The following is a 23,721-nucleotide window of genomic DNA, read 5'->3' as shown; positions in this document are numbered from 1 at the left end:
TGAAACACTTATACAGCATATCGAAATTTGCAATATATGTTATTGATATTTTTGTATTTTGAACTAACGATTTACTTACAAACAACCTTTGATAACCGATACTCGTGAATTACTTCTCTATGAAGTGTTATGCTGATTCATTTCTGTTATTTTTTAAATGTTATTTTTTACTGTTATTTTAACATTTATATGATGTTATACATTTAGCACCTGTAAAAGTAGTTTTATATAAGGGTAGTTTCTAACTGACATATATGAACCTCGTCTCATTAGGCTTTTAAATAATTTTTTTTTAAAAAGTGTATTAAATTTATTTTTTGTTGTTTTTGTTTTCTTTGTGTTTTTTTGTGAGAGAGTAAACAAGGGAACCAAAGTTGTAGCGGTAAACAATAGATCGCAATCCAGGGACAAAGACCAGACATGGAAAACAGACATACACAACAAAGAACATAAAGCAACTAAAATTATACATACAAAGTAACAAAAGCAAATGAGCAACTTTGACTCCACTAAAAACTGGGAGCATGGACCAGGTGCACCGGTAGGGTGAGCGTTCTCTGCTTTTCTAGAAACACCCGCTCATAAAGAGTCAAGTCCGGGGTAGACAAACGAGGGAAAGAAAACTATGACCCGTTGAATAAATCAGTTTTCATGGTGCAGATGGATACACCATAACGATCCACGAGTTCATGATGACGACCATAAAACTTCTGTAGTGAAAGATGAAAACGTTGCATTGCATCTGCACAAACTGACACTACTATTTTTCATAAAACATTCCTCAAGAAAAGTGCATTCACTAATTGTTAATGTGTGTTATAAAATTCGTTGAACTTCCCCTCAATTAGTAATTAATAATGAAACCAAATAATGCGCAAAATGGACACGCAATATTTTGCATGAAAATCCTGATTAAATTTCACATCAATTCTTGCGAACTTCAATCGTATGTATTGGTGGACTCATGAACTACATGTCACACTTTCTCTCGGTGTTTTTTATCTTTCGAGTAAACCTGAGAAAATTATCATATGAAAAACAAAGTCAGATAACCTTTGAAGAACCCCGTGCAGGTCCGGTTATCAAAAGAATAGACCTGCAGCAGCGCTAAGCTTGTCGTAAAAGGCGACTAAATAGTGCTCAGAACCCTAGCCGGGGGCTAGGGCGCTCTGCCCACAGAGCAACTGGGATCTGTGTCCCAGGTGGTGGAATGGGGTACCTCTGGCATGTAACATGCTGGGGTTGTAAGGCTATAATACGGAAAACCTGACCGCAAACCATAGTGGTGCAACGTGTTGGGAAAGATGCCACGTTCCTCGCACGTTAAAGAACCCTACTGTGGTATTCTTCTGGAGTAGGAACCATAGGGCTCCGCCACAGGAAGCTAAATTGCCCGACCCTACCCACCTCTCCCTATATCTAGTGGCAATCAAAATTTGTCGACCCCATTGTCCTTGTGTCCCATCCCTTTTTCATTTCATCATTTCATGTTTATTTTATCATCCAATTCATGTTCATCGTCTGAATATAGCTGAAATATTGCTGCTTGGGCATTAAACCCCAACAAACAACATAACAACCTTTGAAGAAATAGCTTTTTCTAGCATTCAAATCTCTACAAACTCCTCAATATCCACGTCAAAATTATTTTATAACTAACATTATTTTAATACATCAACACGGCAGTAAACCTTGTTATTAGCAGTTGTTTGAGATAAAAAGGTGATAACCAGTCGCCATTCAATGCTCTCTCTGCATGTCAAGCGGAAGCTTGATGTACAATGCCTAATGGAAATGCAACGAAACGAAAAGCCATGTTATAATAAACAACGATTAAACCGCTAGGCCAAAAAATTCAATTGTACTGACTACTGAACTGTTAAATGACTTATTATAGATCAGTCAAATACTGCTACTACACTACTCAAATCTATAAAATCAAATTAGAAATCTTTTCTAAAGCCATGTATTGTTCTTTTTTTAAATTTAGTTTAATCATATCCAAGTGTTTAATTTTTTTAGTCTTAGATTCAAGTCAAAACATTTACGAAATATTAAAAAAAATCCTTACAAATGTCCGTTTTAATTTCATAATTGAGCTTTAAAGATAAATATTCTAGTCTATTACTACATTATCGTTATTAAAATCGACCGTTTCTGATTTAGTAAATCACGTTGGTAGTCTCATGATAGCATGATCGCCTTCATTCTTTGGCAAATGAAGACTTAAGAACCTTTCTGTAACGAACCGCCTTCATTAGTTTGGCAGACGAAGACATAAGTACCTTTCTGTGTAAGAATCGCCTAAATTAGTTTGGCAAACGAAGACTTAAGTACCTTTCTGTGTAAGAATCGCCTTCATTCTTTGGCAATCGAAGACTTCAGTACCTTTCTGTGTCAGAATTGCCTTAGTTTGGCAAACGAAGACTTAAGTACCTTTCTATGTAAGAATCGCCTTCATTAGTTTGGCGAACGAAGACTTAAGCACCTTTCTATGTAAGAATCGGGTAATGGATGGCACGTCATTTTTCCTATTTATTCATGTTTGTCCAAAATTACTACATTTGAAAAACAACTGATATTCTGCTTGAATTTATCCCGAAACATCTGTGACCTATATGTTTTTTACTGCTTATTTAGGAAAGAGTGCGGGAAAATTTTCTCGCCATTTTTCATAATGAATTTCATCTATACTTGACGAATCAATATTTTAAGGTGGCAAACTTTACAGACACTTTATTGTTATTTCTGGGGTTATGAGAGAAAAAAAAACGTGGAAAATGCAATAAATGTTTTTATGTGCCACACCTTATACACATTTTGCCCGATTTTTTTTACAGATAAGCACTTAAATTGTGTAATCACAGCTTTTTCAAAAGCATGCGGCATACTAGAGAGCGAGATTGATTGTCATATAGCGTACAACTACTGTCAGTCTGGCCCGGGTATTATAAACAAATCTCTAACTGAGGATTTCCTCAGTTGAGTTTTTGAGTGCGAACACATGTGCCTAAACGCCCAAGTACATCGTTAACATATTACACTGCGAACACACGTGCCTAAACGCTAAAATATATCGTTAACATATTGCACTGCGAACACACGTGCCGAAAGACTAAAGTACATCGTTAACATATTACACTGCTAACACACGTGCCTAAACACTAAAGTACATCGTTAACACATTACAACGAGAAATTTACACAGATTTTCTTGAGTTATATTTGGATAAAATTGTAAAGTCTTGGATACATGTAGTAGAGTAATTTTAAAATATTAATCGACTAATACGTAATAAATCGTAACGTAGTCTATCAAGTCTATAGATTATGTTGTATTATAATAAAGAAAAAAGCTTCCGTCTGAATAATGCTTTAAGACTTAAAAAATCATCTGTCTGCAATAATGTCTCATTGGGAATGAAAAGTGTTCTTTCTCCGTTGTAATTCTTTGTTATATTATATACGTTTCGATTTATTAATTAAGCTTTTGGTCAAATAATTTCGACGTGTGTTGATAACGTTTTGGTCGTTGTTGTTTCAAGATAAGTTTTCTTTATACTTGTTCAAACATTTGATAAATTTTAAAGATTTCTACATATTTTAGATAACCAGCATCTTGCTTTAATATCAATTTTACATGGTCAATGACTATATTTCTGGATATATACGTACATTTTAATGTACGTGTTAAAGGACATAAGAAACACATTACATCGGCAAATTGTCAAAGATATTCCTGAGTTATATACGGTAAAAATATAAAGTTTTGGATAGTAGTTTGGTCTTGGTGTTTTAAATAATTTACGAAGACTGAAAATTTGTACATAACTAACATGGTCATTATCTTGCCTCAATATTTGTCTTACATGGTCAAGGAGTTGCATCAATAATTTGTTACATGGTCAATCACTTGCCTCAAAAATTTGTTACATGGTCAATGACTTCCCTCAATACTTTGTTACATGGTAAATGACTTACCTCAATATTTTGGTACATGGTCAATAGCTTGCAGTAATATTTGTCTCACAGTCAATGACTTGCCTCAACATTTGTCGCACATGGTTAATGATTTGCCTCAACATTGTATTACATTGCCCATAATTTGCCAGAACAACTGTTTTATATTCTTATGACTTGCCTGAACAAGTGTTTTTCATTATCAATGATTTGCCACAACTGTTATATATATAGTAATTTAATTTCCCCAAAACTATTTACACTATCAATTACTTGCAGTAACAACACTATTTCACTGGTTTGATTAGCCTCGTACTCTATTTTACATCGTTAAAGAGTTGAGCAACTTTTTGTAACTTGTCTAACAGTAACATTTTCTTTTTAAGTTGACAGAGAAGAAGAAAAGATAATAACAGTTCAGTTGGATGGTGAAGAATCAACACTGAGTTTCATTGACCCAGAAGATGACGAGGTTTGTACGTCAATATTAATTTCTTGAGTCGTACATATATAGCCATGCCATATTTTGGCGTTCCCTAGCAAAATTTAAGACAGCAAAATTGAATTATTGTTCATTTTATTTTTCTGTTTTGTCGTGTTATTATATTGCGTTGTCGCCGTAAACGATTAGGGTCAACACAATGATCTTGGTATTAGATTATGGATCATTTATAAATTGTACCACTAGGCTTCATACCAAATGTCATACTTAAACTTTGTGGGTCATGGGTCTTACCGAATTAGGGATCAAAGAGTATTTTTTCTTCTGCACCTGAGTACATGTGCATGTTTATCGAAAAAATTATCTCTTTTAATGATCTTGAGTAAGAAAAGGCCAATAGTAGCTAAAGCCTAGAAAATATACTTTACAAAGACTAATAAGTAGTTCATGTGTTACTCCCCGTACAGGTCCGGGTGTTAAAAGAATAGGCCTGCAGCAGCGCTAAGCTTGTCGTAAACGGCGACTAAATAGTGCTCAGAACCCTTGCCCGGGGGGGGGGGGGTAAGGGCGCTCTTCCCACAGAGCAACTGGGATGTGTGCCCCAGGTTGTGGAATGGGGTACCGCTGGCGTGTAACATGCTGGGGTTGTCAGGCTATAATACGGAAAACCTGACCGCAAACCATAGTGGTGCACCGTGTTGGGAAAGATGCCACATTCCTCGCACGTTAAAGATCCCTACTGTGGTATTCTCCCGGAGTAGGAACCATAGGGCTCCGCCACAGGAGGCTAAATTGCCCGACCCTACCCACCTCTCCCTATTTCCTGTGGCAATCAAAATTTGTCGACCCCCCATTGTCCTTGTGTCCCATCCCTTTTTCATTTCATCATCATTTCATGTTCATTTTATCATCAATTTCATGTTCATCGTCTGAATATAGCAGAAATATTGCTGCTCGGAAGTTAAACCCCAACAAATAAACATTCATGTGTTACAATTAAGAAAAATAATCACATTCTCGTTATGAAAATAAGACGCTAGACGGTTTGAATAAACCGCAAGAGGAAACTCAACCAAAGCACGTAGTTTTCAAATTGTATGCTCATACATTTTAAGATTCTTTGTTTAGAGACATAGAAGTTGTATTTCTATGACTAGTTCAACATGTCGTAACCGGGGTTATTGTTTTGAATATCTCTAATTACATCAGCATCGATAATAACGTGTGAATTACCAAGTCCTTCCCTTATTTGTAAAAATTATTGCAGTCTAATTTTACTGGTACTATATTTGGTACCGTTAATGAGGTGAAAGAGTTTAGTAGGTCGCGTTCGGATTGAATTTCATACATGAGTGAAAGCATTGTTTTAAAACTCAATTGCACACAGCACAAATGATTAATCTAATGCAATGCGTACTTTAATTTGTAAATTACAGGAGGTCAATTCCACGATTGACAGTCGTAATATTTAATGCATAGTTATTTCTAAATATTTTCATAGGTTATTTTGACAAATATATTTGACAGTTGCAGCAGAATGGAGATAACTGTATTGTATTTGGCAATCTAGATTTTAGAGAGCAACGTTGTTAGTTATGGTTGATGTTTTCAGTAATGATATTCTTAATTCTACTGCCCTTGCGAGTTTTGGTTAATGTTTCCTGTGTGGTCATCCAGGGTTTCACTGCCATTTTCTGAGCTGTATTTGATGCTTCCAGCACTGTTATCCATTGCTTCACTACGCTGTGGTCAATGCCTTAAATGTTCTTTCACTGCCATTGAGATGTGTTGAATCTTTCCGTATTGTTATTCTTGTATTTTTTCTGCCATTATGAGCTTTGGTTGATTCTTTCAAAATTGATATTCGTGGTTTTACTGTTATTGTTATTGTGGTTGATGCTTCAAATATTGTTTTCCATGGTTGTATTGCCTAAGACGTTGCTTTTAACGTTATAATTTGTTTCAATGACACAAAAGGTATAGATGATGCTTTAAATGTTAAACCCATTATTTAAGCTTATTGCACTGGCTGTTGTAGATACTATTTTTGATATATAAGGACAATGAACTAAAGACACTACTGATAACGACAATCGGTCTTCACCTTAACATGACCTCATTTGTGTTTGTAATTTACCATCAGTATTGTGTTATTAAACAACGTTTGGTGTTTCTGTTATTGATGTGGATTTGTTATTGCCATATCGCCATGGATGTTTGTTCGATAATAATTTTCTATTGCTAGACTTATGAAATAAATGGAATGTTTGACAAGTTCAGGTTGTGGGTTGCTTATCAGTTTGGTTAAATAAGAAATGTTTATCAGACATGGTTAGGAGCTTTCGATCAATGATTTACTGCAGGAGTGAAATAGGTTTTTTCTTAAGTTCAAGAAGGTCATTTAATATTGTAACAAAGTTCTTATGTCATTATTTGACGCTGATGTGGTTTGTTTATGGTCTGTAGGTGATAACTATTTTCTTAGGATATACATAAGAACTTCGAAAAAAACCCAAAAAAAACCGTTACATATTACCCAAGACAACAGTTCTCATTCATAGCCCCGAGTAACTAAACAATTACCAGGCTGTCTATTACCGGTACACTGGACATTTTGAAGACATGTCCTTGATTAAATCATTCATTTCCCATAAAATTTAAGTTAAAGTTTAAGATAAAGTTTGAATAAGTAGAGCTTACAAGTTCGCCCCTTATGCATCTTTTGCATTTGTCTCCTATGGCTATGATTGCATAGTCGGTGATGAATTAGCATGGTTCTATGCGATATTCAAAACTCAAGTCAATATATAAAGACAATAACTAGAGAGCCTGAATCATTCAAGTTGATAATCCACATTAAATGTCTTGTTAAAGCATCCATATTTTCATAGATAAAAAATTCCCAATCGTCATTTTGTGCAGGATACCCTAGGATCAATCATACCATATTTCACTGATTCTTGTTCAGTAGTTTCAGAGGAGAAGAATTTTAAAAGTCAAAACATAAAAAATAGTAACAAAAAGTCCATAAAAGGCAATCACTTTTACATTGGTCCACCGATTTTTCACCAAAATTTGACCAGATAGATCTCATTAATCTGGACACTATAACTCCATGTCAGAATTTGGTTAAACCTAAAAACTGTTTGAGATATATGCAAATATTGCTGTCTGCCCTCATAATGTTTTAGCAACGGCGATCATTTTTTGCAGGATACCTTAGGAGAGAATCTTCCAACTTTCACTGAATTCTGTACAATAATTTTTTGAAATTTTTTTTAATATAATAAAATCTTAAGCAGCAAAAACGATCTAAAAGGGCAGTAACTCTAACAAGGGTCTAGATTTTCAAGATTTGACCGCAGATAGATTTAGTCATACTACTTATTTTACTCAGTAAGAATTTGGTTTTTGGAGACATATGCAAAAAACCTCTGTCTGACACGTTTTATTTTTAGTAAAGGCAGCCGGGTTTTTTTTCACGGATCACAAAATCAAACGAACATGTTGTGCAGGATACCCTAAGGAACAATTATGCTAATTTTCATCTAAATCCATGTACTCGTTTTAGAGAAGAAACTGTTTGATAAATTGTTAACAACGACGACGACGGACGCCAAGTGATGGCAATAGCTCACATGGCCTACGGCCAGATTAGCTTAAAACTTAAGTACAAACATTATTTATAATACAGATACCCAATGTAAGCACAATAAGTTACCCGGATTTATTCAAAACCTAGACACGACCCATGTGCACCGGTAGGATAAGCGTCTTCTGTTTAAAAAAAAAACATGTTTAGTAAATTAAATAATTTTAAAAAAAATATATATTTTTTTTAATTTGTATGCTTCTTATTTCAGGTTGACTTAGATGAAACCCAAGTAGATGCTTATATCGTTGTATTTTCCTCCAATGATAGAAACTCTTTTGAGGTGGCAGTAGATACACTTCATCAGTTAAGGGATGAACTAGCTTCAGATAAAGCTATCATTCTTGTTGCCAACAAAATAGACCTAGCACGCAAGAGAAAGATAGATATTGAAGGTAATCATTATTTATGTAGTCCTGATGATTTGTTGTTTAAATCCACAATATACAAACTTACTGTGATATGCAAGTATTCAATTAAATGGAAGTTGGGAGAAGAACGGAAGTCTTTGGTCACTTTTCGATTGCAAATAAGATTTTCTAAAAAAAAATAGTTTTGGACTGTTATATCACATCGATTATACGTTTTACTGTAGAAAGTTGCCATAAATATGTGAACTTCTGCAATAATGGTAATTTATCTTGATTACTTCCCATTTCATTCTTTAGTTACGTAGTGTATTTTTCAAGCTGGTGTAATTAACGGGTATAGTTTTTCGTTTCCGACGTCCCTTCTCTATTCTTCTTTTACATTTGTATCAAATAAAACAAACGGAAAAAGTCAACTGAAAAAAGGGAGAACTTGTCTATTATTATTATTATTAATATTTTTTTTTTTTTTTTTTTTGGGGGGGGGGGGTAATATATATTACTTTCACAGTAGGCATTGAGTTTTAATCATCGAAAGTAAAGACTATATAGTATTAACTAATCCTTTTCAAAGATAAGTATGAGGAGTAAAAAGAAAAAACATTGTTTGTAGGTATGAGTGCAAAATCCGTGATAAGACATTAGATATGACAAAAGCTAAAGTCTAAAGCAAATCATTTGCACCAATTAAATACCAATAGTTGAATAATTTAGTATCGATCTCGGAGGATATGTTTCTTATTTCACACAAATTATGTATACACGAAACCGTCATTAACAACTGTATATAAAATTGATTTTCTTCGGTGTTTTACCGACAAAATAACATAATTATCTGAAACCATCCTCGAACAAATTCAGTTTTAGGGAAATTCGCTAAAAAATTACAAATTAGCATAATTTTGTTATTTAATTCTGGCGTTCCATTTATCAATACGATCAATGTTTGCCTTCAAAAATATTGCTGTCTTGTTATTTAAGATTAACACCGTGAAGTAAGCTTGCAGTATTTTTCAAGTTTTGAATATTATTAATGTTTATATATAATTCCTGTATTGTTTTGTATGTATTTACTGTCAGTTATTTGATTTGAAGAGGTCGCTACTTGAGTATAAAGTAATAAAGTGAAAACAGCTTTGGAATCACAGCTGTATATCTAAGTGGTGTAACTTTCTATTTCCTTATTGGTTACTTTTAAGAGTTACTTAAATCAAGATTTGCTTGCATGATGGCAGTTCTCGTAATGAATTCATTTATGTCTAGCAATGGACGTTAACCCACATTCCATTAATAGTATTCTTGTGACAGAACAACAATTAAGTAGTTGGCTCTAATGGTACATAAGTCACTGTTTACCATAGCACTGAAGTATTCCCATAATAGAAATTAACCCTGCCAGAAAATAATTATTCCATTGCCCTGGCAGTGAACAACAGTAGCCGTATGCAAAAAAGGGTCATTATTTTTGTATCTGTCTAAGATAATCAATGCTATTAGTTCTCTGGATATGCGTTAGAATCCATTAGACGGTTATCAAGTTCTCTCCCAAAGGCAAGTTTAAATGGAGCTGTGGCATGTATCAGTGGAGAGACGTTCTGGTTTGATTTATTGGGCATCGTCACTTGCTTACTACACTGTGTCAGCGATTTAATCGACATCAAAACATCTTGAGTTGATATAATGACATTTCAAAATGATAAGGCCAAAAACAAGTCAAGTATTATTAATATGACGGATTTAGGCATTGTCGTCATAAATGATGGAGCTAATTTCTATTCACTAGCCTGACGATAAGGAGTGATTATGTTTGCTTCGTTTCATGACGTAAATGGAATTTAACACGTCATCAAGCTTTTGATAATTTTGAATCATGAGCATTGAGCATATTCAATTTATATTCATTTTCACTTCACTGTGTCATAATTTTCCTTTCCTCTTACGCATATTGTAAAGAAAGTTTAAGTATCATATGTAGTTGTGCATGAAAGAATAATCGAAGAAAACCAAGATTCAAGCAGAAATCAAAAGAATGTAATCCAGGGACAAAGACCAGATATTGAAAACAGACATGCATAACATAAAATAACCAAAATAACGCATACAAAGCAACATTAGTAAATAAGCAGTTTGGACTCAACTAAAAACTGAGAGCATTGACCAGGGTCACCGGTAAGAAAAGCGTCCTCTGCCTGCCTTGAAATACCCGCAAAGTTGCTCATAAAAAGTCAAGTAGGAATACAATAAGGTGCAGAAGGAGTGAACTTGTAAGCTCTGCTTATTCAAATTTTATCTTAAATTTTAAATTAATTTTTATGGAAAATAAATGATGTAATCAAGGAAATGCTTTCAAAATGTCCAGTGTACCGGTAATAGTGACAGTCTGTTAATTGTTTAGTTACTCTGGGCTGTAGGATGATAAAGGGAGATAATCCAACAAACATTTGTCATTTAAGTTCATTTGAAGCGGGGATATTCTCATCGTGACCTTGCTAGCAGTATTTCTAATTTACTTGAACGGTTTCATTTTGGTTATTTCATGTACTTTGTTGTGATTGTGTCTGTTTTCTTTGTCTAGCTGTTATCCTTGGAATATATTCTTTTGATTACTGCTTGAATCTTGGTTCTCTTGATTACATTTTTTTGTTTGAGTCCGTCTTACATGGCTGGGGAAATAGGTTCTGTGTATCTTTACATTTTTACGTTGTACATGCATCCAGTATGTCCCGTTAGTGATTAGAGAAAAAAGCAAAAATGTAATTAAGGAGGTCGGGGAAAACTAAAATAGCTGCTTTGGTATATAATGACCTATGAACCAAAGTGGTTAACATTTTTTTATAGAAATCAACTGAACTGTTTTGATTAATTTCATTACTTTCTCAACCTTAAACTGAAGAACATGCATGAACAATTACACAAGTAAATTGTATAGATTATATATTGACCATGTACTACAAAATCATATTTAGTGGCAATCAAAATTTGTCGACCCTATTGTCCTTGTGTCCCATCCTTTTTTTTTCATTTCATGTTCATTTTATCATCCATTTCATGTTCATCGTCTGAATATAGCTGAAATATTGCTGCTCGGACGTTAAACCCCAACAAACAAACAAACAAACAAACAATTAAGGTAAAACGCAATGACATTTACAAATATAGTTTCCTTCAATTCATTTTTACAAAAGGAGAAATATTTAGTTGGCTTCATAGTCATCTTTGTTAAACTATCTGTTCTCACATATATTATAGTGATTTACCCTAAGAGGATTTTCCCCATTAAAACAAAATTCCTAAATATTTTTGAACTAAGTAATTTTTTTGTCATTTTATGTTGTCAATGGTAATATTAATCTTTTGTGTTATCTTGAACTCAATATATCTCTATGATTTGGTCGTTATATCTACCTTTTGGAAGGCTAGTTATTTTCGATATTACACAATGACCATCAACTCGTTTTATTTAATTTGAACATCATAACGAAAATTTACCGAGGCTCTTTTATTTTAATCAAAAATCTTAAGTTGATATTTTGCGATATTCAACTTTCACTCATTATGAAACTATAGGAATCTTACAAAGGTATCTATTTTGCACACTGTTTACATATTTACATTTCTTATTAAAGACAAATCAGATATGCTTTATATGAGATTCCATGTTGCTCTTGCCCACATTTCATCAGTCTTCAGTTTATGAAATCATAAGTACATAATGTCAACGTTCTAATTTTTTCCGCAAGAAAAAAGCGCGAAGAATAAGTAACCGCGAAATTATTTCATTTCATAATATAACTATCAGTATTTTTTAAAAATGTACACCAGCGACTATGTTTACTTGACAGAATCCGCGACAATGTACACCATCGAGTATGTTTACTTGACAATCCGCGAAAATGTATACCAGCGAGTATGTTTACTTGACAGAATCCGCGAAAATCTACACCCGCCAGTATGTTTACTTGATAGAATCCGAGAAAATGTATACCAGCGAGTATGTTTACTTGACGGAATCCGCCCTGTGCAGGTCCGGGTGTTAAAAGAATAGGCCTGCAGCAGCGCTAAGCTTGTCGTAAAAGGCGACTAAATAGTGCTCAGAAACCTAGCCGGGGGCTAGGCGCTCTGCCCACAGAGCAACTGGGATGTGTGCCCCAGGTGGTGGAATGGGGGTACCCCTGGCGTGTTATATGCTGGGGTTGTCAGGCTATAATACGGAAAACCTGACCGCAAACCATAGTGGTGCACCGTGTTGGGAAAGATGCCACGTTCCTCGCACGTTAAAGAACCCTGCTGTGGTATTCGATAGGAGTAGGAACCTTTGCGCTCCGCCACAGGAGGCTAAATTGCCCGACCTTACCCATCCCCCCTTTTTCTAGTGGCAATCAAAATTTGTCGACCCTGTTGTCCTTGTGACCCATCCTTTTTTTTATCATTTCATGTTCATTTTATCATCCATTTCATGTTCATTGTCTGAATATAGCTGAAATATTGCTGCTCGGACGTTAAACCCCAACAAACAAACAAACAATTGACGGAATCCGCGAAAATGTACACCAGCGAGTATGTTTACTTGACAGAATGTACACAGAATGTACACCATCAAGTATGTTTACTTGACAGAATGTACACAGAATGTACACCAGCGAGTATGTTTACTTGACAGAATGTACATCAGCGAGTATGTTTAGGTTACAGACCACCAATTCAACCAATGAGCATTTGGAACGTACGCAAAAATAGTCCTACGTAGAAATTACCCCTGTTCCTCATAGTGCTGTGAAAAAAAGTTCTCATTTTATTTTAATACTTTAAACAGTTTCTGAAAGGAAAAACATTTCTGTACATTTTATAGGTGATTTTGCTTCTTGTAATATGAAGCCTAATCTCCATAATGATTTCTAAATATACCCCGATCTTGTAAAAACACTTGGATTTCCCATGCTATTTATAGATCCTTCACTTCCGGTGACCAGTACTGCACTGCAAGTCTGCTAACCCTACATGCCATTCTGAGGACTGTGAGCTGACACATGTAGAATCATGCTGATATATAGTCCTCTGTAGGTTAAAGTTAAGGTAAAGTCCAGAGAAGCCATTGAATATTGTGAAATTAGCATAGAAGCATATGGGAAGTGGAATTACTGGTTTCTAGCCTTTACTTGACAGAATCCGCGAAAATGCACACCAGCGAATGTGTTTACTTGACAGAATGTACACCAGCGAATATGTTTACTTGACAGAATCCGCGAAAATTAGCAACCGCAAAAAATAATACGTTTAAAATAATTTAAGTAATATTTAGGCCGCACTTTAGTAAGTTTTTTTTTTTTTGTATGATTAGTCATTGTGTGTAAATAAAAATATTTTTGTAAAAACAAAAATTCAATAATTCCAGATTCAATATCTTTATGGTAGATCATACATGTACTTATGCATTTTTTTTCTGTCATCTTACAAAATCAGTTCGATGACCTATGTTAAATACAAATTCATATGTAAGTTCGTTCAAAATTATCTTCCAGAAAAACTAGGGAAAAATCAAGAAATATCAGAAATTATCTACCTTAAAGACTGTCCACTTGTACAAGTTATAGCGTTAATCGAAAGAATGTAATCCAGGGACAAAGACCAGACATGGAAAACAGACATACACAACGAAGAACATAAAGTAACTAAAATCATACATACAAAGTAACAAAAGCAAATGAGTAACTCGGACTCCACTGAAAACTGGGAGCATGGACCAGGTGCATCGATAGGGTAAGCGTTCTCTGCTTTTCTAGAAACACCCGCCGAGTTGCTCATAAAAAGTCATCTTTTGCATCTTTTAGACAATTTTGGTATAATTATGTTTTTGTACTATAGTTTTTCTTATATAATTTGAAGGGGTCCACCTTATTTCAATTATTTTGTAACAATGTTCTATTTTGCATTCACGAATATTTTTTTTCAGATAAGAAATTTTAAAGTTATGTGATATTATTTATTTCTTGTATTATATAGACTTGCATAAGTATCAGAATTACATTCTTTGAGTGTAAATTTAACTCTTAAACACAAGTTTTTCTTGTTATTAATAGCTATTCTATATGACCATCTGAAAAGTTTACAATTCATTCTGTCATTTTACATAACACTGCATCTTGCTATTGTCTGAAGACACGTCCATCGTTTTTCACTTAGAGGTCTCCAGTCAGTGTCGCCATTCATGGTGCTGTTTGGTGTATACTTACCCACGTCGTCTGAAACTGAAGCTCAGAAGTTTATTACTGACTAGATTAGAGTATCTAAAAAATCGTAAAAGAACAGAAAACCACCATGTGCTTTGCTTTTTTCGAATAAGTAAACGTAGAGATCGACTTGCAGATCTAGCTATGGCCATCTTATTATGAATTCTATCAACAGGAGACCAAGATATTGATAACTAGATACTGTCTGAACAATATTGTTGTTAAAAATATAATTACTTTGATGTAACTTTTACAGAAGGACTGAGTAGATGTATTATGTTAAAATTATCTATATTACCATTTAAACATTTTATTGCACACTATTTACTTAGAACATCCATTATGACAATATAATCACCATATAAGAGAATAGGAATTGTTTCATCATCAATATTTACACCAACATCAAATAATTTTATGGCATCAAATAAATTATTGATACAAATTTTGAATATAAGAAGTGATAAAATACATCCTTTTTTCAAGCTTGAATTGCCACGTGCAGGTCCGGGTTTTAAAAGAATAGGCCTGCAGCCTGTGCTCAGAAACCCAGCAACTGGGATGTGTGCCCCAGGTGGTGGAATGGGTACCCTGGCGTTTTACATGCTTGGATTGTCAGGCTATATTACGGAAAACCTGACCGCAAACCATAGTGGTGCACCGTTTTGGGAAAAATACCACGTTCCTTGCACGTTAAAGAACCCTGCTATGGTATTCGATAGGAGTAGGAACCTTTGCGCTCCGCCATAGGAGGCTAAATTGCCCGACCTTACCCATCTCTCCCTTTTTCTAGTGGCAATCTAAATTTGTCGACCCTATTATCCTTGTGTCCCATCCCTTATTTTTTTTCCTTTCATCATCATTCATGTTCATTTTATCATCCATTTCATGTTCATTGTCTGAATATAGCTGAAATATTGCTGCTCGGACGTTAAATCCCAACAATCAATCAATCAATCAAGCTTGAATTAATATTTAAGCACTTGGTCGTTTTAAGTGCGAATATATTGACTTCAAGGCAAATAAAAATGTATTTAATCCTGAGTCATTTAGTTTTGTAAACAACAACTTTCTACTAACAGTGTCCTAAAATCTTTCTTAAAATCTATAAAAAGCTGTAAAAATTGAGTTTTTCGATTCTCGTGTTCCAATAATTCAAATAATTGTACGCAACAGTAATCAAGGGAACCAAGGTTATAGCGGAAAGCAAAAGAATGCGATCCAGGGACATAGACCAGACATGGAAACAGACAAACACAACAAAGATTATAAAGTAACTAAAATATTACATACAAAGTAACAGAAGTAAATGACCAACTCGGACTCCATTAAAAACTGGGAGCATGGTTCAGATGCACCGGTAAGATAACCATCCTCTGCTTTCCAAGAAACACCCGCCGAGTTACTCATAAAAAAGTCATATCCAGGGTAGACGAAATAGGAAAGGAAAACTATAACACGTTAAACAAAACAGTTTTAAAGGCGCAGGTGGATACACGATTCATGATGACGACCATAAAATATCTGTAGTGATGACTTCAGTCTTGTTGCAACATAACTCTGTTCTAGAAGCCTAAATGGAAGAAGTCGAGGGCGATACAAAAAGCCTGTATAGTTACGGCAAGCTCTGGCATAACGTATGAGTTGTGATATGAAAACTCCATACGCAGGTGCTGAAGGGATGTTGCGACAGATCAAAGGAAAGTTGATAATACGGAATGAAAAATTTTCGCGTTTGTCGTATAGTTTGATCAATAGTTTTTCCTTTACCATCGATCTTTAATAAATCAGAAAAACTTTTTTTTCAATTATTACTCACTGACTCTGTATTTGTCGTAACAATCTCATTACATGCTATCATTTCCATAAATATTGACTTCCGTTGCTCGTTTCAAACACCAATTTTAGCCATTCTCTTCCGGAACTCACATGGATCGCCATATTCATTTTGTTCCTCTATAGGTTGCTCCTGGCAACGGAACCAATACTGAAGTTTAGATTTTTTAGAGTACTTATTTTTTTCCGTTTCTCAACGAATGTATGTGGTAAATTCTCTGACATTAGATATTGTCGGGCCTTCAAATATAATGATGGTTATGCATGTCCAAAGATGTTATTTGACTTGTTAATTAATTGATTGGCCTATTTTTACCTCGGTTCATTTATAGTTTCGACGTCCCCCTACTTTTGCGAAAAGGGGTGTATAGAAATCGACTTTCCGTCTGTTGGCAGATGGTTTCGGGGACATATCTTAAAAACGCCTTCATAGACTTTCATCAAACTTACACAGTTAAAGGCTTATTATGTAAAGAAGACATCAATTAATTTGGTGTCAGTAGGTCAAAGGGTCGTCGTGACGATCATACCAATTAAAACACATTCTCTTTATTTTGGTAATTAGAAAATAAGTATTGTTTGATTTTTCTTGAAAAACAAAATATCTAAACATCGCATTAACCAGCGAAGCAATACGTTGAAAAGTCGGAAGTAGTTAATAGGTCTGCAAATGAGATTGGAATGACTTATGCGCAGTAATTTTATTATCGGATGTTCTGTCTCCTTCAACGACAACATCTTACCTCTTTATCGATAATTTGTCCTCAATATCAGTAATCGGATTCTTATGTGTCACCAATTTACAATTGAAATAGGATGCGAAACATTCTCACTTTCCACAAAACTGCAATAACGTCTCACAAGATTTAATAACTCTGTTAATAACTCTGTTAATTAAAGTCGTTATTTTATTCTGATTACGTACGGTTTTAATTGTTCACGGAAGCATAAATTGCTGGGTGCTAAATTGATTTATCGTCACAATGACACAAGTACTAATATAACTATGAATCTCAAGATGACGTAAACCGATTTGTTCGTACGTCGTCAGTACCACCTATTGGGTAGAAGGGATATTTTGATTGGATAAGATTTGCCGGTCTTACTTTATTATCAACTTTAAAAAAAAATTTCATTAGATATTCTAGTAATCAGGAAGTATAAGAATTTGTGTTTGATAGTGTAACAACCAAGGACAACGAAAAACATAGAACAAAATGCCAAAGTACATTTTCCAGAGACAATGATGAAGAAAAAAAAACACAGACAAAAACTTCAAATCATTCAAATCACTTAAAGCAGTAGCAACAGAGAAAATTTATGCAAAAATGAGCTACTAGAACTACAACAAAAGATGCACCAGAAGACTACTCTCGTATCTATCGAAAAGTAAATGAAAATAAACAAGGTGTAAATTGTCATTAAGTTCCTAATTGGACATTTTATGTAGACTTTTTTAGTTTATTCATACTTTTTATGAGCAACTCGACGGGTGTTTCTAGAAAAGCAGAGGACGCTTACCCTACTGGTGCACCTGGTCCATGCTCCCAGTTTTTAGTGGAGTCCGAGTTGCTCATTTACTTTTGTTACTTTGTATGTATGATTTTAGTAACTTTATGTTCTTTGATGTGTATGTCTGTTTTCCATGTCTGGTCTTTGTCCCTGGATTACATTCTTTTGATTACCGCTATAACCTTGGTTCCCTTGATTACTCTTTTATAGTTGTTATGTTTGTCCCTTGATTTTAAGGATTTTCATCATTCACTTCTATCATGTTAAAGCCTAGTTGTAGATTTCCACATCTTTTTGTTGAGAAAATGGATTTCCTACTCAGTTCTATTAATTTGATTCCTTCCTTAATGCAACATGTTTCATTTTATGATTGAATTCATCAATGTATCATCAACATAGAAAACATATCATCCTTGTGAAGTTGGTAAGGTATATAACATTATTATGTTTGGTTTAATCAGGCGTGTAATTGTGCAGCCTTTAGATAGAACGCCATCAAGAAACCTCCTTATTATACAAAGAGAGCATTTGACTCTCCATACGAGTAGACCTCGCAACAGACGGTCTGTGCATTGTATTTGATAAATTTAATTATTGATGTTGTTTACATGGTTAAGGGTTAACATGAAAGATGGGAATAGATGTGTAGATGTTGAATTTTTTGTTCTTGTTTTTGTTGTTTTTTGTTTTTGTTTTTTTTTTCTTCTTCTTTTAAACACCAAGATAGAATTTAACATAAATTTTAATAAGTTAAATAGTCGTCGTTTTGAAAGCGTATTTACTGGTATATGAAACAATGTTCAAAAATTGTATTGATTGTTATAACTTTGTTTTTTTAATTTTTTTTTTTTTGTGACTTCGTTAAACTGTTCATTCTAAATTCAAGTTTCGCAGGTGGGTTTAATTAAACCACCGAAGCAAATCGGTCACATCTTGTTTGCTTAGACAAGTTTTTTTTCTCTATACGTTTTAGTAATGAATTTCTGTTACTCACCTGTCTCCTTCAATCAAACTTGTATTAGTCTTTTTCACAAATGATTAATCTGTATTTTCTTTTTCAGAGGCACGATCGACTGCTCTAAAATTTGACTGCAAATATGCAGAAACGTCAGCAGCATTAAACCACCACGTTGATGAACTTCTAGCCGGTATCCTTAGCCAGATAAGACTGAAACAAAATCCTGAACTAGCACAGGAAAACACAGAAATATTAACGAAAAAACACAAAGAGAAAAAAGGCTCATTTAAGGTTGCCAAAGGACTTTTGAACAAACTATTTCGTAAAAACAGTAAGAGAGACAAATCCTGTGAAAATTTATACGAGTTATGATCACTGGTCTTAAAATATGGATGTCCAAAGTCAACATTCCTAATCAAATATTTACAAAGTTATATGGATATATGTTTTATACTGTCAGTAAAAAAAATCAAGTAAATGGGTGGTTGATTGATCTTTGTTTACATGTGTGTGTAAACAACCAAACAGTTACCCATAGTTATTCGTATCATTAGATTTTTTTTTAAATGCTCTCTTAGCTCCGTATAATACTTTTTTATTTTGTAACTTTCCAAAAATCCATGCACTAATTACTGATTGACTCGGTCGTATTCCTTTGGATAATGACTTCAGATGTTTCAGGCATTTTGCTGACCCTCTTCCAGCTGACGATATAGTTACTCCTTTAATATGTGTATAGCATACCCAAATTTGCAATAGTATTATGATATTTTTGTATACAGCTTAGTTTCTATGCCATTTTTTTCTGGATTATTCTATCATGTATAATAAAAGTTCAGGAGAAGATGTTATCAATAAATTTGGTGTATTACATAATTTTGAAAATATTTACAGTGAAACCTGTCAAACTGAACCACATATGGAATTTAAATTGATTCGTTTACAGGTGTTCGGTTTACCAAGGTTCAAAACACAGAAATTAAATCAGGGAGACTTTCAAAAGTGTCTGGTTTAGACAGTTTTTTTTTCATTAATGGTTTGGACAAAGAGCATATGTATCATTTTTTCGCCTTCTTTTATCAAATGTTTCCCTATTGTTTCGTGCGATATAAATAACCATTACAATCACCATATTCATCAGGCAGTTTCACCGAAATCTCTCACGGTTTACGTAATTTTGACAGAAAAAAAATATTAAAATTGTTTGTTGTTTTATTGTTATAATGCTTTATGTTATATCTTATGTTTTATATTAAGCCATGTCTATTGTATTCCCGTATCTGTTCAGTAATACATTGACGATGTGCATGATTATATAATTATATCCATCTTTACGTCTTTTCTTGTCTAGGGAGAAGCTATTTCGGGCGTAAATCTGTGAAAAATTCATCTGCTATAGATTAACATGAAAAGATAGTTCATTTGTAGTTAAATAGTCTAACTTTAATGCACTTTATAACAAAAAAAGCAGGAAATAGTTTATAGTTGTTGAATGTATTATTTAGCCTTGTTTGTGAAAATGAAAGTATTGGATCGATTTAAAAGGGAATATACCAGGGTTAGTTTAGACAATGTTTCAGCTTTTGACAGATATCACTAAAATCCCGTGTTCCTATGTTGAGACGGCTAAAAGTCAGGCTTCAAAAAAAAAAAACGTTTGAATATAAACAGATTACAAAAATGTCTACGAAAATTACAGCTCATTCAATTAAATCTATGTTAATTTTTTCAACACTTCAGAATATGTTTTGATTAGCAAATCAAATCCGTGCTTTCGTGATTGTGAAAGCATTATATGAATAAAAATGTTCAAGGATTCTGAGAAGATCAAATGAAAAAAAGTAGATAAAATGTCATTAGATCCTACATATAGTGTTTGAATGGAACACTTAGTAGGTGTGATTAAATGGAACACTTAGTAGGTGTGGTTATATGGAACACTTAGTAGGTGTGATTAAATGGAACACTTAGTAGGTGTGGTTAAATGGAACACTTAGTAGGTGTGGTTAATTGGATTTGGATTAGATTTAATTAGATTGTAGTATGCAGGTGTCTTTTAGTTTCTAGTGCCTTAGTTTGGTGCTCTTCATTTAAAAAATGCACAAAAATATTTTCTTATTCAGTTCTTTATAGTGTATTGTACACGGACAGTTTTATTAAACACAAAGCTGATTTTTTATCAAAAAAAATTAGAATTTGAAGATGTTTTTTGGTAGTACTCCACTACTGCAAATCAGCGCCTGAAAGCAATAAAAGTTGTCCCACACATTAAAGTATATTAAGTTTTGTGTGTGTGTGTGTTTACTTTTAGAATGGTACGTGTGTTGATATTACATGTATTTAATGTCACGAGTTTACGAGTATGTTTATATTCATAATCACGTGTTGTGAATTTATTTATATCGTCCTTATCGGAGACTTTCATGTACTTAGTGCTTAAATATTAGTGGTTATAAAATTCAGACATGAGGTGATTCATTCATGTCAAACGCCTACACGAATCACTTAAATTTCTAGTTCAGTAACTATTACAGACTACATAACCAGTTTTAGTTTGCCATTTGGTTGTTGCACTTTCTATACAAGAATTCTATAGATTGTGTATGAAATTGGCACTTTTGCAAGAGTTATCGTTCTTGATTTGGTTTGATTTAGTTGAGGCTAGGAGATGTACGATTTTCGAAAAATAAAATACAGATCTGAATGCTGAAAGGACTGTGGACACCCTTTCAACGAAATTTACGAATTTACAATGTTTCCTGAACAGGCAAAATACAATGTACCATGCATGAAAATATGATTTTTTTTTCTTCGCTTACACCTGCTTTTCGTTTATAGTAGATTGATGGATTGTAGAGTAACGTCCTATTGCAAGGTACTTCACGCATTTTAGGACGATTGACGTATCGAACAGACCCTGTTTTCTACCAGACAGACACGCTGAGTCAATTTTGATGTACTACCTATAGCACACAGAAGCAATAGCCCACAGGAAGGCATGTCAACCCACTCAGACACCTTATTTTTATTCTAAACCAAACAGTCGTCATTCAATCTCATATTTGCCGCATGGTTAGCGGAAAGCAGTGGATAACCATTTTAAAGTCATTTGGTAATACTGGGTCGGGAATCGAACCCACGATTTCTAAATACGATTCATCACATAATATTATGCCTATCTCATGTAAATCGTGTTAGGATCATATGTAGATGATAAATAATATATATCAATCTCAATTCATGTGTAAATATTTAATTTATTCAGTACTACACATGAGTAAAGTGTGACTCTATTGTCTGTAAAGGCCAAACCAACAAGAGTTAACCTGTACACTGTATCAAGTGTGGATAATCAGATTTTCCCAGGGAAAAGCTCTTTCCGTCGTTGCCATCAACAAAAATTTGTATATGTGCTCATAGTAGTCAAATGTTTACCTCAGTGTTAAAGTATATATTATATATTATATGATAATAATGAATAAAAGTTAATTAATATGCTTTATCATTTCTATCAACGAACTCGCAATTGTATAATATTCGTCTATGTTGTAAGATAATCTACTGGTGTATTGGAGGCAGTCAAAACCTCTCCGGTTCACCTCGTCTTTTGTGAAGCCTTAATATCTAAACACATGTACATGTAGAACTAGCGACCTCATATGACCCTCGGTATAGCGACCTCATATGACCCTCGGTATAGCGACCTCATATGACCCTCGGTATAGCGACCTCATATGGCCCTCGGTATAGCTCTTTTAGAAACAATTAGGCGATTTTTTTTCTCTCCTGACACTGATTTAAGAGGGAACGACTAAACACTTCTACTACCCCAAATAATTGGTATTAATTTAAAATCCATTTTACAACTTAAACTTTTAAATTTCTTTTAAATCAAATAGGTTTCGGGATCCTTGTTTAATTGAAGTTGCAAATACTCGATTTTTGAACGACACAAAGACTGAACATTAATAGCCATTCTCTTACTAACACATCACATTTATATATTCATTTAAGGGACTGTTTGATATTTATAGGCATACATGATCATTCTGTAATTAGTGGAATGCAGGAAAAGTGCTTAAGATTATAACTACTCTAAGTAATATACATGTATAAGAAGCTTTCCCATAAAAAAACCAAATTTCACCTTAATGGACAGTTTCGACAACAAGTGTTCACTAACTTTATGCGAGTTGTACTATTAGTAAATGAATAACCATTATGTATTAGATATAGCACACACCATGTATTGACCAAAATGTTCTATATGAATAACCACTATGTATTACGTATAGCACACACCATGTATTGATCAAAATGTTCTATATATCTCTATTGCCTACCTAAACAAATAAACGTATATATATATATATATATATATATATATATATATATATATATATATATATATATATATTTTTAACACACTTCCATATCTCTGCAATATAGTTATACATTTTCATGTTTTACCTTTTTCATTGTCTGTGTGTCCTTGAAATGTATGGACTTACCAAACACTTCATTAAGGACGCTTACCCTACCGGTGCACCTGGTCCATGCTCCCAGTTTTTCGTGGAGTCCGAGTTGCTCATTTACTTTTGTTACTTTGTATGTACTATTTTAGTAATTTTATGTTCTTTGTTGAGTTTGTCTGTTTTCCATGTCTGGTCTTTGTCCCTGGATTATATTTTGAAGTCCGCTAGAACCTTGAATACTCTTTGAAACAGAAAACTGAGCGAAGCTCATGAAAATTCAAAATATAAGCAA

At 33.9% G+C, this 23,721-nt stretch overlaps 1 protein-coding gene across 1 annotated transcript in view; it reads left to right on the top strand.

Annotated features, from left to right (window-relative positions):
• LOC148618067 (ras-related protein Ral-B-like) overlaps nucleotides 1-22,449 on the top strand; it is a 39,831-nt gene extending 17,382 nt beyond the window's left edge. The window contains exons 2-4 of the mRNA XM_088585927.1: nucleotides 4,346-4,431; nucleotides 8,265-8,448; nucleotides 19,058-22,449. Coding sequence (XP_088442053.1) covers nucleotides 4,346-4,431; nucleotides 8,265-8,448; nucleotides 19,058-19,326 — 539 coding nt within the window. The 3' untranslated portion in view covers nucleotides 19,327-22,449. The remainder of the gene's footprint in view (nucleotides 1-4,345; nucleotides 4,432-8,264; nucleotides 8,449-19,057) is intronic.
• Nucleotides 22,450-23,721: the final 1,272 nt, after the last annotated feature.

This window comes from Perna viridis, chromosome 5, assembly GCF_037379345.1.
Source record: "Perna viridis isolate PV_CMFRI_1.1 ecotype Kerala chromosome 5, ASM3737934v1, whole genome shotgun sequence".
Lineage (NCBI taxonomy): Eukaryota > Metazoa > Mollusca > Bivalvia > Mytilida > Mytilidae > Perna > Perna viridis.
Note: the sequence above shows the minus strand (reverse complement) of the source record. Positions and strands in the feature narration are given on the sequence as shown.